Source organism: Carlito syrichta, unplaced genomic scaffold, assembly GCF_000164805.1.
Source record: "Carlito syrichta isolate Samal-C Ts95f unplaced genomic scaffold, Tarsius_syrichta-2.0.1 Scaffold303056, whole genome shotgun sequence".
Taxonomy (NCBI): domain Eukaryota; kingdom Metazoa; phylum Chordata; class Mammalia; order Primates; family Tarsiidae; genus Carlito; species Carlito syrichta.
In genome coordinates this window covers 159022-174113 of record NW_007247152.1, presented here as the reverse complement: position 1 = coordinate 174113, position 15092 = coordinate 159022, and the positions used below count along the sequence as shown (strand labels likewise).

Sequence of the window (15092 nt, the reverse complement as noted above, 5' to 3'; positions counted from 1 at the left end):
GGGCTCAGGCAATCCACTCACCTCAGCCTCCCAAAGCACGGGATTACAGGCTGAGCCACTGAGCCCAGCTTACTGGTGCATTTCTATCCTTTGTTTCAATGTTTAAATATCTTTTGTGCATTTATTGTAGAGCCAGTCTAGTGGTGACAAATTCCCTCATTGTTTGCTTGACTAAGAAAGACTTTATTTCTCCTTTATTTATGAAATTTAGTTTTGTGGGATACAACATTCTTGGCAGGTAGATATTCTGTTTGAGGAGATTGAAGATAGGACTCCAATTCCTTCTGGCTTATAGGGTTTCTGCAGAGAAGTTTGCCATTGGTTTGATAGATTTGCCTTTGTAAGTTATTTCATGTTTTTCTCTCATTGCTCCCAGAATTCTTTCCTCCACATTGACTTTGGGTAACTTAATGACTATATTCTTTGGGGATTACCTTTTTGCCGTGAATCTTCCAGGAGTTCTTGTATCTGGATGTTTAAACCTCTGATAAGGCCAGGGAGGTTTTCCTCAATTGCTTTCTCAAATAGGTTTTTCAAACCTGTTGCTCTCTCTCTTCTTCTTCAGGAATACCTATGAGTCTTAGGTTTGGATGTTTTATATAATCCTACATTTTTTGAACACTTTCCTCTGTTCTTTTGATACTTTTTTCTTTTTGTTGTCTGATTGGGTTAGTTCAAAAGCCTTCTCTTCAAAATCTAAGATCCTTTCTTCTACTTGGTCTAGTCTATTGTTAAAACTTTCCATTGCATTTTCTACTTTCTTAAGTTAGTCTTTCATTTTCAGAAGTTCAGTTTGGTTGATTTTTGTTTGTTTCCTTGTTTTGGTTTTGGTGGTTTTGGTTTTTTTAAGTATCTGTCTGTTTGGAAAATTTTTCATTCATGTCCTAAATAGTTGTTTTGTTTTTGTTGTTGTTGTCGTTGTTGTTTTTAATGTTGGTTTTCAACTTTCCCTTGGATATCATTGAGCAAGTCTATAATCAACCTTTTTCATTCTATCTCTGGAATTTTAAAGATTTCATTTTGGTTGCCATCTATTGTTAAAGAGTCAGTGTGGTCCTTTAAGGACGTTGAAAAATTCTGGGTTTTTTCATATTACCAGGATTATTCTTCTGACTCCTTCTTATTTGAGTGGACTATTTCTTCTTACGAGTGTTATATTTGTTTTTGATTCAATTTTCCCCCTTGGGTATGTGACTTTAATGTGTGTAGTTTATATTCATCTAGCTTCAGCTCTAGTGCTTTCAATGGTAAAGGCTCTCTATGAGTTCCTTAATTATAGACAATCTTTGCATAACAACTTTCTCAAATGTTGCTTCATGTAGTAGAAATTATTGTGTTGTGTTTAAGTTCACTGTCTCCTGTAGGCCTACTATGCCAGAGGGCTCACAAAGATTATCTATTTCAGCAATGATGTAGTGTACTCTTCGCTGCACCTGCCCTCCCCCCGCCACTGTTTTCCCTCTGACTTGAACCATTCAGTCTTCAAACCATTAGGAAGGATCTTGGGATAACCATATCTGGGTGATAGCCATTTGCTAAATAGGGTTTCCTTTCCCCATTGTTTGTTATTGATGGCTTTGCTGTAGATGAGTTGGTTGAGAGACCTTGTTTTTACTTCCTGATTCTCTGTCCTGTTCCATTGGTCTATATGCCTATTCCTGTACCAATACCATGTCATCTTGACTACTGTAACCTTGTAATAAAGTTTAAAGTCTGGAAATCTGATGCCTCCAGCTTCGTTCCTTTTGCTGAGGATTGCTTCAGCTATTTGTACTTTTTTCTTTTTTCTTTTTTTTTTTTTGGCTTCCACATGAATTTCTGAATCTTCTTTTCTAGGTCTGTGAAAAATGATGTTGGCAATTTGATAGGGATTGCACTGAGTATGTAGATTGCCTTGGGAAGGATGAACATCTTGATAATACTGATTCTTCCAATCCATGAGCATAGGGTGTTTTCCCATTTGTTTGTATTCTCCTTGATTTCTTTGAGTGATGTTTTGTAGTTCCCACTGTAAAGGTATCTCATTTCTTTGACTAGGTGTATGTCAAGGTATTTCCATTTTTTGTGACTTTTGTAAGTGGAATTATGTTTTTTATTTATTTCTCAACCTGCTTATTGTTGATGTGTAGAAATGCAACTGTCTTTAGCATGTTGCTTTTGTATCCTGCAACTTCTCCAAAGTCATTTTTCAGTGTAAGGAGGATTTTGGCAGACTCTTTAGGATTTTCTAGGTATAGAAAATCTCTGCAAAGAGGAATAACTTAACATCCCCTTTTTCTATTTGGACACCTCTGATTTCCTTCTCCTGCCTGATTGCTCTGGCTAGGACTTCCAGTACTATGTTGAATAGGAGGGGTGACAGTGGGCATCCCTGTCTTGCTCCAGTTCTTAGAGGAAATGGGAAAAAAATATTTTAAAATCATATATCAAATAAGAGATATGTACCTACAATATATATAAATAACACTTACCAACTCAATAATAAAAAGTCAAATAATCCAGTAAAACATGGACAAAGAATTGAAATGAACATTTCAAGGAAGTTGTTACCACTAAGCACCAGAAAATTTGCTTCACATCATTAGCACTAGGGAAATGAAAATCAAAAGCACAATGAGATGCTTTTTTACACCCACAAAGATGACTAGAATAAGTAATTCAGAAAAGAGCAAGTGTTGACAAGGTTGTAGAGAAATGAGAACCTTCATACACTGCTAGTAGGATTTTAACATGTGGCAGCCACTTGGAAAACAGTCTGGCAGTTGCTCAAATAATTAATCATATGGTTATGGTATGGCCCAGTGATTACACTCTTAAATATATACCCAAGAGAAACAAAAACATGTATCTACACAAAAACTTATACACTAATGTTCATAGCTTCAATATTTATAATAGCCAAATTCTAAGAAACACACAAATGTTTGTCAGTTGATAAATGTGGTATATTCATATGCATGTATATTTCAAAGAGATTCAAATATAGCTAGGCCTTAGACTATCCAACCTGGAAATCCCGACATGGTTTAATTTATATTTACTATTATGGTGAATATTATTTGGCCACAAAAAGTAATGAAGGACTTTTGCCTTGGAAATGATTTCTTGAATATTATACCAGAAACACAAGCAAAAAAAAGGAGAAAAATAGACAAGTGGAATTAAAAAGCTTTTGCACAGAAAAAGAACCAATGAATAAAATGAAAAGACAATGTATGCAATGAAAAACAATTGCAAACTATCTGATAAAAGAATAATATGCAAAATATGTAACTCATACAACTCAATAGCAAAGAATAAATATCCCAGTTTAAATATAAGCAAAGAAACTGAATAGATATTTCTCCAGAGAAGATGTACAAATGGCCAGCAGGAATTTGGACATTTATTAGAGTAAGATATGTGAGTGTGTCCCATAACACTGAAATCAGATGATCCCCAGCATTTCCTCAATTAGTTTTCTCCCTTATTTAAGCCAAGAAACCAACAGACAATGTAAACATGACGGAAACTAGACTGTCACCTTATCGCCTGATTTTCTTTTAGCTGCAACTGATGCTATTATTGTTCTAATTCTTCTCTCTATGGATAGTGTCCCACAGGTGCTGGTTAATTTTTTTATTTTCTTTTTTTTTTACAAAGTTAATGTCACTACAGATTCATTAGTGGTTTGCATAGAGTCACCAAAGACATTTTTGTTTTTCCACTCAGTTATTCCCTGTGCACTAAGCTGATTAAACCAATAACACACACGTCATTTCTATTAATGAAATATTCATAGAGAAACTCACTCTTTTGCCCAGAGAACTCAGACACATGTTTACTTCCAAAGCTAAGAAAAATTGCTAGCATTTATTTGCCATTGTTTGTCCATTCTTTTAAAAAATTCAAGGGAATATTCTATTTCATAGTTTAATAAAAGAATAAGAATTCATCAGATTTTATTTTAGACTTGGTGATGGTAAGAACAAAGGATGCTATTTTCCATGCCATTGTAGCTAATGAATGCATTACATTTGCAGGCACTCTTACCTGGAAGGGCATATGGGACTTGCCAGTATGCCAAAGTCAACTCAACATTAAAACCACTAGCCTCAAGTGCTTCTCAGATCCAAGAAGAAATTTCAGGTTCAATATTCCAAAAAATGATGAGGAACAACCAGAAAGTAAGTATGAAGTGTTTGTCATATACATGCCTAAAAGTTTGGGAACTGGAACTGTGGACATTGTGCAAAAGCAGACCCTAGGAAAAGGTAACGAGTTCAAATCTTTCTGCTAGAAAATATGAGTCCATGAAATGCCTTCATGTTCAGGTAGGATTTGAAAAGTAATCTCTGAATTGTCTCTTTGTTCTACATAACATGACAGTGATTTTGAAGATGACTCTTGAATAGTGCTCTTGAAGGGATCAGAATTAAATAAAAGATCAATTAGGTGCACACTGGAGAGTATAGCTATTGCCATGGTGTAATGAGAGGAGTCAAAAAGAATATCAAAAATATTTCTCCCTTTTTCATAGACTCTTAGAGCATAACAGTTAGAAATATCCCAAGAGATTCAACATTCTGCTAAATGGTTATTTAACTTATCCTTGAACATTTCCAGTCCATCCTTTGGCCTATCTCAGCTCTTAAAAAAATCTATAATAAGCTTCAGTGGCTTAGTCTGCAATCCCGCGCTTTGGGAGGCTGAGGAGAGTGGATTGCCTGAGCCCATGGGTTCAAGACCCGCCTGGGCAACTTGGCAAGACCTCATCTCTACAATAAATTTTTTTTTTAATTAGCCGGGCATGGTAGCATGCGCCTGTAGTTCCAGCTACTTGGAAGGCTGAGGTGAAAGGATCACCAGAGCCCAGCAGGTCGAGGCTGCAGTGGTCAGGAGTGTGCCACTGCACTCCAGTCTGGGCGACAGAGACTCCAACCCCCCAAAAAAAAATCTATAATAATTAAAGTCATGTTAATTAGGCTAGACTACATTCTAGCATTTGAAGCCTCTGATGATAATTGTTATTTTACTGGTGCTGTCAAATAATTCACATAAAAATGTAAAATGAGTACATTTTTGTTATTAATTCAAACATTATGTGGCCATAGAATATAAATTGTGATGATTCTGTTGTAAAATGACCATGTAGAATAAAGTGGTGTACCTCACTTATAAGAAAAAATCTTCCCAATGAAACAAATGTCAGTTAGGGATATCCTATTAGTTTTGAAAAATTAAAAATAATACCCAAATAACCAAGGCTTTGGGAAACAGAGATTCTCACTTACAAATGATAGGCGTATATACTGGGACACATTTTCTAAAGAGCTAGTTTGGACATATACATCAAAACCCCTTGATTTAATTTTTTTTTTTGCCAGTTCTTAAATGTGATATTGGCCTGATGGCTACAAAAGGATTCTTACACAAGAACTCCCACTAAAAGATTATTATATAACAAATAGAAGCAACCCTTATGTCCAATATTAGAATGATTAATTTTATAATTTTCTCCCTTACATGATGAGTAAGTAAAACTGTATTTTTGAACAGTATTTAATAGTATGAGGACAATACATCCTAAGTGCTTTTAAAAATTTGGACTAACAAATTGAGGTTAAGGATTAAAAGCATTCTCTATTATTTACAATATAATACTAATTTTATAGAACATAGAAAACTGAGTTCCATAATTGCATATATAAAAGCATTTTGTAAATAAATGTAATATGTTAATAATGATGGACTCCATGTAATATGATTGTAGGAGATTTTCTTTTCATGTAGTTTCCTATTAGCTCTCAATGAATGTAGTGAATGAATTTGTACTCATTATATTAGGAAGAACTAAAGGAATGATGCTAACTTTAAATGAAAAAATGATACATAGTAGCTTTCCATCATTTAAAATTATCCTTCATAGCAGAAAATGAGACAGTCACAGCTTAAAACTCCAGCGTAATCATTTAAACAATGACATAAAGTTATCTAAATTTTTTATTTCAAGTATATCTTCCAAATTAAGGACACATATATTATGTGAAAGGTAATGGTATACCACTCAGTGATATTAATTGGGAGTCAGTGTATTGACCAGCATGAAAGCACTAGGTTATGCAGGAAGAGAGAGCTGAAAAAAAGAACACTGGAGGCACTAAGTGAGAAGAAACGTATTTCTCAAGAAACCTTCATCTTAGTTTAGGAGACCAACCTCTACTGAGTATTAATCATTTAAAGGCTGCCAACGCATAGGAAAACCACATATCTCATAAGCCTAGTCAGCAGCCTTTTCCTGTGTCTATAAACTTCGTCATGATATGGACACTCCAAATATAAAAGAAATGGTACCCTCCTTGATCACAGAGGGAAAGAACATTTAGGGTATTTTGTGGGTAATATCTTAAGGCATCATGCAAAAAAATTCATATTATAGAATGATTGGTATGTCATGGGAAGATTTCATTCCAGTCAGCTTTGAAGAAACCCGGACACCCTGTAGATACTGTTTGTGCCTACAAAACTTTCATAAAGCTAATATTTTAATTAAGAAGGTAATTATTAGAACTGACTAAGTGTGCAATTGCCCAGATTCTCACAATTAAAGCTTTCTTGGAGATACAAAAGTTTTGGATCCAGTTTGACCTGGTCAAATCCCAACCCTTACACTTCTTAAAAGTACAGTATTGCCTATATTACTGGGAGAGGTGAGTGAGTAGGTGAGAAATGTGAGAAATGAAAAAGTACTCAAGGCTTCTTGGAAGATGGAGGAAAGATAGCTTCTATGACATAATCCTCAGGAAAAAAATCAGGACAGGAAGACAATCTTGTAAGGCAGCTCATGAAGCTGGATTGTGGGGTCTTTTTGGGTTTTTAGAATATGTATACCTAAGAGCCAGATTTTATTTATTCCCCGTGTTATATTTAGTCTTTATTAACTATTATTATAATACTTGATAATAATTGCTTTTTGGAGGAATAAATAGCATCTGAATCTATCCTTGGGCCAGAGTCCTGAAGAACAGAGTGGTATCCTGAAGCAAGATAATAGGGACAGCAGTAACATTTCTAAAAGTAAAATGATTTCTTTGGAAAAGAAATCAGAACAAAGAAGCTAGCTCTTTTCCCCTAGCGGTATTTTCTTTCTTCCACCTATCTTGGAGGATATATATTTTATGTTATTAATGGAGCTGGCAAGTAGCCTCAGAATTCATTTGGGAGCTGAAACATCTATACATAAGCTACAGAACCCCAGTGAGAATTATGGGAGCCTAAGAACAGGATTGCGTTTTCTGAGAAAGATCATCAGAACAACCCATTTATCAATTTTCTTGTAAGACATGGGATAGGTGGAATGTTAGCATCAGATGGATATCGAAACAGGAATTGAGGAGAGGAAACAAAGCAGAGGCTGTTCAAACTGATACATAAGAGATACACAAATTCATGTATTTCCATGTATTATCCTAAACAGGGAGCAAAGAAGAAATTCTGGAGGAGTTTGAGACTCAGGAAATTTCACAATACTTTTGGGGTATTACTTCTAGGTCTGCCAAACCTATAAATACTCTAGGATATGGGGGATATGAAGGGCAGTATTTGAAGGGGAAATTATTGCAAAGCATGGAAAATAGTACAGGTGAGCCACTGATGGTATTATATTATGAGTGTATGAGAATGATTGGTTGATATGTTGTCCTGACAATTGGTGAAATAAAATTTTTGGATGTATTTTTTCTATTAATTAACACTTATGAATCCCCTACTCTACACTGAAGATTGGGTATACAAGAAAAGCTGCCTTAATTTCAATGGACTGTGAGATATTTCTTTAAATTGCTCCTGCAACTGGGCCAGAAGTGAAACTTCAGATGATATTTTTCCATAAACCACGATTTTTTAAAATTTTTTTATTTTAAAGATATAGGGTACAATTCAGGGTTAGGTATACAAATGATCATTGTACAGGTAAAGTTTGGCCCTTACTTTGGTCCCCTCTTCACCTGGATAAACCACAATTTTAAGACCTGGGTAAATCAGAGTCCAGGTAAATGCAGCATGATGTAATTTCTTCTACATCAGGATTATTGGTGATCAACTAAAAGGGAAAAAGATATGCTTCTACTGGCTTGCTTGGATTTTCTAAATATAGCATATTGAAATAATATTTTATATTCTGTTCAACAGATTCAAAGTTCATGTCTTATTAACACAGCCTCATTAGATAACTGAAGGCAGTGATGAAAAATCATTCTGCAATAACAACTTTCATCTTGCTAGGATTAACAGATGACCCACGACTGCAAGTTTTTCTTTCAGTGTTTCTTTTTCTCACCTACATTCTTACCGTTGGAGGAAATCTAATCATTATCCTCCTCACGTTGGTAGACTCTCATCTTAAAACACCCATGTACTTTTTTCTTCGAAATTTCTCCATCTTAGAAATAATATTTACAACTGTCTGTGTTCCCAGGTTTCTATATAGCATGACAACTGGGGACAAAATTGTTACTTATAATGCTTGTGCCATCCAATTATTTTTTGTCATCCTCATCGGAGCAACAGAATTTTTTCTTCTAACTGCCATGTCCTATGACCGCTATGTGGCCATTTGCAAGCCTCTGCACTACACTACCATCATGAATGAAAGGTTGTGCACCATTCTTGTGCTTTGCTGTTGGCTGATTGGCTTATTTGTCATACTCCCACCACTTAGCCTGGGAGTTCAACTAGATTTCTGTAATTCCAATCTCATTGACCATTTTGGCTGTGATGCATCACCTCTTCTCAAGATTGTATGCTCAGACACTCAATTTGTAGAACAACTTGTTCTAATCATGGCTGTGCTGACCCTCATATTCACCCTAGTCTGTGTAATTGTCTCCTACACATACATTGTCAAGACTATTTTAAGACTCCCTTCTGCTCAGCAAAGAAAAAAGGCTTTCTCAACCTGTTCTTCCCACATGATTGTTGTGTCCATCACATATGGAAGCTGCATCTTCATCTATATCAAACCAGCGAAGGAAGGAGTGGCCATGAATAAGGTGGTATCATTGCTCAACACCTCGGTTATCCCTTTAATGAACCCTTTCATTTATACTCTGAGGAATAAGCAATTCAAACAAGCTTTCAAGGACTCAATAAAAAAGATTGTGTTTCTAAGAATTAGAAGACTAAAATGATTTTTCAAATTACAAATGTATACATGCAATATTTCTTCTTTTACTATATATTCTAATTCAAACCTGCAGTGTGGTTTGATTGACTACCAGTTTCTTTTCTATTATTCTTAGAACCACAGGCTGAAATACAGAATATGGTCAAATTTCAAACACACCTTCTTTCACAATGGTTCATTTTTATAAATGAACAGGAAAATAGATTTTGAGAATATCAAAACCAAACCTCACAATTCTTGTATTTGAAGCATAAAAAGACAGCAACAAAAAGCTGAGCTCTATTTTTTGTTCATTCATTTATTTAAATTGATGACCTTTTCAGAGCAAAAATTATTTATCTCAGAATTCCTTCTGTCCCAAGAAGAATAAGTAAGAGATGATTTATTTTTCATTTTTTGTAATGCAAACCATCCTGGTACAGGGATCCTATAAAAAAGAATTCAAAGCTTTAGGTTTCTCCATTGTCATCAGAAAGAGAAATAAATAGATTAAATATGGAAATATTTCATCACATTATTTTTTATTAAAATGGGACTTACAGCTTTTCTCTAAAGGATAAAAAAGACAAGAACTGTGCCTTCTTAACATTTCCTTTCTGCCTCAGAATATTTACAGAGCGAAAGAAATAAGAAGACTAAAAGACCTAAATTTATATTCTCGGTCTTCTTACATAAGTAGCTCACAGCAACAATATTGTTTACCTCATTTGGATATCTTCTAGATATCAGTGTATCGGGCAATGAAATAGCTTCATAATCAGAAACAAAAAATAATCTGAGTACTTGAACTATTTCTGAAATCCTGTGTCTTATTATTTCCAGACTAATAGGTCTAGAACTTCAGTACCTGTCTTTTTCTACAAGAATGTAATACAGTTTCCTACAATATAAAACAATGTAAAAATAAATATTCCAATATCCTAGGTGTCATTTCCTCCATTGTGAATCAAGGACGTGGGGGTCAGGAACAATGGGAAAGGGATCGTGGAAACCTGTACAATTTGTTAAGTGTCAAATCGTACAAACTGACAAGTAATACTAAAAATAATAAGTCATGATTTCATGATAGAACTTTAGTTCCAGTGTCACTAAGTCAGTGTTCTAGGGTTGGATATCTTTCCTTATGAAGCAGTTATTTAAAGGATAGGAGTTATTCAAAAGAGAGGAAAAAAATGTATATTCTCCCACTCTTGTTCAATCTCTCCCATCAAATTTAATAAATATTAATGTACCTGTGATATTTATAATATCTGGTGCCAGTTTCTGTCAAATCTGAACCCCTTTAGTGAAGGCCTCATTTTGTGAATTTCAACATTTGTTGTTTATTAGCTGTAGTCAGTACTTTATGGTCCAGTCCAATGCCACAGATATTTTTTTTTTTGAGTTGAAGTCTCACTACGTCACCCATGCTGGAGTGCAGTGGCACACTAACGGCCACCCCAGTGCTGACCTGCTGGGCTCTGGTGATCTTTCCGCCTCAGCCTTCCAAGTAGCTGGAACTACAGGTGCATGCTACCATACCCAGCTAGTTTTGTATTTATTGTATAGACAAAGTCTCACCAAGTTGCCCAGGCTGGTCTCGAACCCACGGGCTCAGGCAATCTACTCGCCTTGACCTTCCAAAGTGCTGAGATTATAGCTGAGCCACCGAGTCAGGCCCTGCCACACATATTCCACAGAAAAATTAGATAAATATTTCAAAAACTTGTTGAGAATTGCCTAGATATCTTATTAAAATTTGTATTCTTATTCAGTTGAGCTGGGAAGAACTTAAGACTTTACATTTCTAACAAACTCACGTGTCATATTGATACAACTGGCCTGATGACCACAATTTGAGCAGCAAAAGTTTTAAGATGATGACATGAAATGTCTGGTATATTACAGGTATTCAAATAACCAGTTCCCTTCTCCAGATTAGAGGAAGATTCCTGTGTCTAATCATGCCTTAGAGAAGATTTTAAAATACAATAGTCTTGTAAAAGTTAGTCACATAGCCTAGATATTACCAACACAATTTTTTATGTGTAACTTGCACTTTGTTCTTCCTTTCCCTGTGTCACATAACTCACTGAGAGAGAATCTTACTAAGAGGTAAAGCACAGAACATGGGATTCCAATATATGTTGATAATATGCTAAATATAAGAGCTGTAATACATATTAGTCCTGAGTTTTCAAAATAATGTTAAGTACTCTGCCAACAGCTATAGATATGAGACTAAGAAAAGTGGCAGGGTTGGGCAATGTACTGGCATAACATTTCTCTCAGTATCTTCAAAAATAGTCATAATTTAAGCTTCCAGATAATTTATGATATCTAAATAACCTATATATAATTAGATCATTCTTCTAAATGTTTTCAACCAATTGTTTCTGCATGTATTGCTCATATTACCCCCTCCTGCCACCATTTAATCTAAACTCTCACCTTTTCACACCACTATTATAAAATGTCTTCATTGGACTCCTTGCATCTCACCTCTTTTTCTGATGATTCTATTAATTGTCTCAAGAAATCCTTTCTCTGCTTAGGTTCTTCTAATGGGTCTTAAGCATCTAGTGTGAAAACTGCCCAAATCCTACAGTCTGTATTGAGATTCTGAGAAATGAGATGTCCCTCAAAATCTATCATCTATTTAAATTTATTTTATATACCTTTATCCTCATAAAAATAATAATTACTTTAAACATAAATGAATTGAATTTTTAAATTAAAAGACATAGAGTGTCAGAATGGATTTTTTTTAATCCAATGATTTGCTGCCTAGAAAAGACTTACTTTACCACCAAGGACACACATAAGCTAAAAGTAAAGAGATGGAAAAATGTTTTATTTTATTAAAATGACAACCAAAAATCAAGTTTTGGCTATAGTATATCAGATAAAATTCAGCTCACGTCAAAATGGACACAAAAGATGAAGGAGGTCATTACATATTGATAAATGGGTTGATTCATCAAAAGATGTAAACACTATAAATGCACATCCAACATTGCAGGCCCCAAATATATAAAGTAAACACTTCCCAAACTGAAAGGAGCAATAAACAGCAATACAGTTACAGGAGTGGATTTAAATATCCCACTATCGACAAAAGATAGATCACCCAGGTAGACAATGAATAAGGAAACAGTGAATTTAAACAAGACCATAGACCTAACAGACAAATACGGAATACCCATCCAACAGCAGCAGAATATATATTCTTCTCAAGTTCATATGAAATAGTCTCCTGAGAACAAGCAAGTTTTCCAATTGCTGAATGTTTACAGCTAACATTGTCACTGATGATATTTAGAAATATATTTAAGGAGAACAAGCCCTGAATTTAGAGGCAAGATAACCAAACCTTGATTGGATAGTTCTCTAGCCATCCAGTCTTACAACATCTCTTCATTTAATAAAAACATTAGTAGGAGGATAGACAAGCACATCAAAAAAATTTATTTTGTGCCCCAATATTTTGCCAAAGTCTCTTATCAGTACAAGGAGGTTTTTGACAGATTCCCTGAGATTTTCAAGGAATAGAATCATATCGTCAGCAAAGAGGGATAACTTAACTTCCTCTTTTCCTATTTGGATACTCCTAATTTTCTTCTACTTTCTCTAGCTAGGACTTCCAACACAATGTTGAACAGAAGGGATAAGAGTGGGCAACTTTGTCTTGTTCCAGTTTTCAGGGGGAGTCACATTGAGATAACACTTAACCCCAGTAAGAATGGTCATCATTAATAAAAACAAACTACAGATGCTGGCGAGGATGTGGAGAAAAGGAAATGCTTCTACAATGCTGGTGGGAATGCAAACTAGTTCAACCTCTATGGAAAACAGTGTGGCAATTTCTAAAAGAACTAGAAATTGACCTTCCATAAGACCCAGCAATCCCCCTACTGGGAATATACCCAGAGGAACTCAAGTCATTCTATAAAAAAGATACTTGCACATGCATGTTTATTGCAGCATTATTCACAATAGCAAAAAATGGTGCCAACTGTGCTGCCCATCAAAACTAGATTGGATTTTTTTAAAAACGTGGTACAAGCCGGGCTCAGTGGCTCAGCCTGTAATCCCGCGCCTTTGGGAGGCTGAGGTGAGTGGATTGCCTGAGCCCGCGGGTTCGAGACCCGCCTGGGCAGTGAGACCTCATCTCTACAATAAATCAAAAAATCAGCTGGGCGTGGTAGCGCGCGCCTGTAATTCCGGCTACTTGGAAGGCTGAGGCGGAAGGATCGCCAGAGCCCAGCAGGTCAAGGCTGCGGTGGCCGGGAGCGGCCACTGCACTCCAGTCTGGGCGACAGAGTGAGACTCCAACTCAAAAAAAAAAAACAACGTGGTACATATACACAATGGAACATTATGCAGCCATAAAGAAAGACAAACATGAACTTCACAGCAACCTGGATGGATTTAGAGTCTATAATTCTCAGTGATGTACCACAGAACAAAGAACAGAGTACCATATGTTCTCACTCAAGAGAACCTGAACATTTACCATACTATAAGAAAGGGATTGGCAGTAGTGGAATACTGCCAGGTCCTCTGGACACAGTGGGGAAAGTGAATGAGGGAAATTCAGGAGTTCTGTGCTCCTGCCATGCACTTTTAGGGCCCCTTGAACCTTACAGGACCATAGTCCCTCACAGGAAACAGCCTTCTGCACAGCCCTGCTCTCCCATAGAGTGGTGCAAGAAAAAAGTCTTGAGCAGCACCAGCCACTGTTTCCCAAGAACTCAACCCCTGCAGGGTGAAGCGACTGCTTTCCAGTCAGCCTGAGTTCCTGACTAGATGGGTTGCTACCCAGAGAACACCTGAGGCCCTGAAACCAGCTGCACCTTGACCATCAGATCACAGAATGCCTAAGGCCAAGAGGGAGTCAGGTGGAATGCGTTGCCCTAGCACCTCTCATTCCTATGTAAACTCTTCAGTTCCTCCTCTATACAACAGCATTACTCCAGTGGCCTGGAACTTCCTCCTAATCCCCACAGGGTAGCCAAGAGTGCATATTTACAGGGAGCTTCAGCTCCCTTTCCCTGCACTTCCCCCAAAGACTCAGACAGAGAACTTGGGAAACTCCCAGAGCCCCACCCTTGACCTAGGCAAGCTGGGCAATTCCTTAAAGCAACATTTGCCAAAAAGAAATCCTACAGCCATCATCACAGATGGCTTTCTTCCACAAGTGCCACATCCTGGCTGAAGGTTAACAGTACAGCCCACCACACTGGATACACTACCTCCGGTTTGGGGTAGCCCTGATCCCAAACACCAGCTAGCAACAATTTCCGAGACACTCTGGCTACTCAGGATGCCGTGAGCCAGTGCAGGTCCACAGCACAGGGCTGCTACAACTGGCAATTGAGAAACTCACCACACCAAGACTATGTATAACCAAGGAAACCCTACAGTGCCTATATCGGCCCCCTGCCAACCTCAAATAGGAAGAAATTGTCTGCTCAAATGAAAAGGATCCAGAAAAGTAATTCTGACAATATGAAAAAGCAGAGCATCCAACACCCCCAAAAGATCACACCAACCCTTCAGCAATGGACTCTAATCAAAACGAAATTTGTGAAAGTCCAGAAATAGAATTCAAAAGGTTGATTATAAAACTGATCAGTGAACATCAGGAGAAAATTGAAAACCAACATAAAGCAATTTTAAAAACTATTCAGAACATGCATGAAAATTTCTTCAAATAGATAGACATCTTTTAAAAAAAAAGAAGAAAATCTGGAAATGAAAGAAGCATTTAGGGAAAAACAAAATACAGTGGGAAGGTGTGTGTGTGTGTGTGTGTGTGTGTGTGTGTGTGTGTGTGTGTGTGTGTGTTTTAAATTTTTTATTTTGCCAGGCTCGGTGACTCAGTCTGTAAATCCCAGCACTTTGGGAGGCCGAGGTGAGTGAATTGCCTGAGCCCACGGGTTTGAGA

At 36.6% G+C, this 15092-nt stretch overlaps 1 protein-coding gene across 1 annotated transcript; it reads left to right on the top strand.

Moving 5' to 3' along the window:
- Window positions 1–8222: 8222 nt before the first annotated feature.
- LOC103259899 (olfactory receptor 6C2-like) lies at window positions 8223–9167 on the top strand. Its single transcript, XM_008057555.1, has one exon. It carries the CDS (start codon window positions 8223–8225, stop codon window positions 9165–9167), a length of 945 nt encoding a protein of 314 aa, XP_008055746.1.
- Window positions 9168–15092: the final 5925 nt, after the last annotated feature.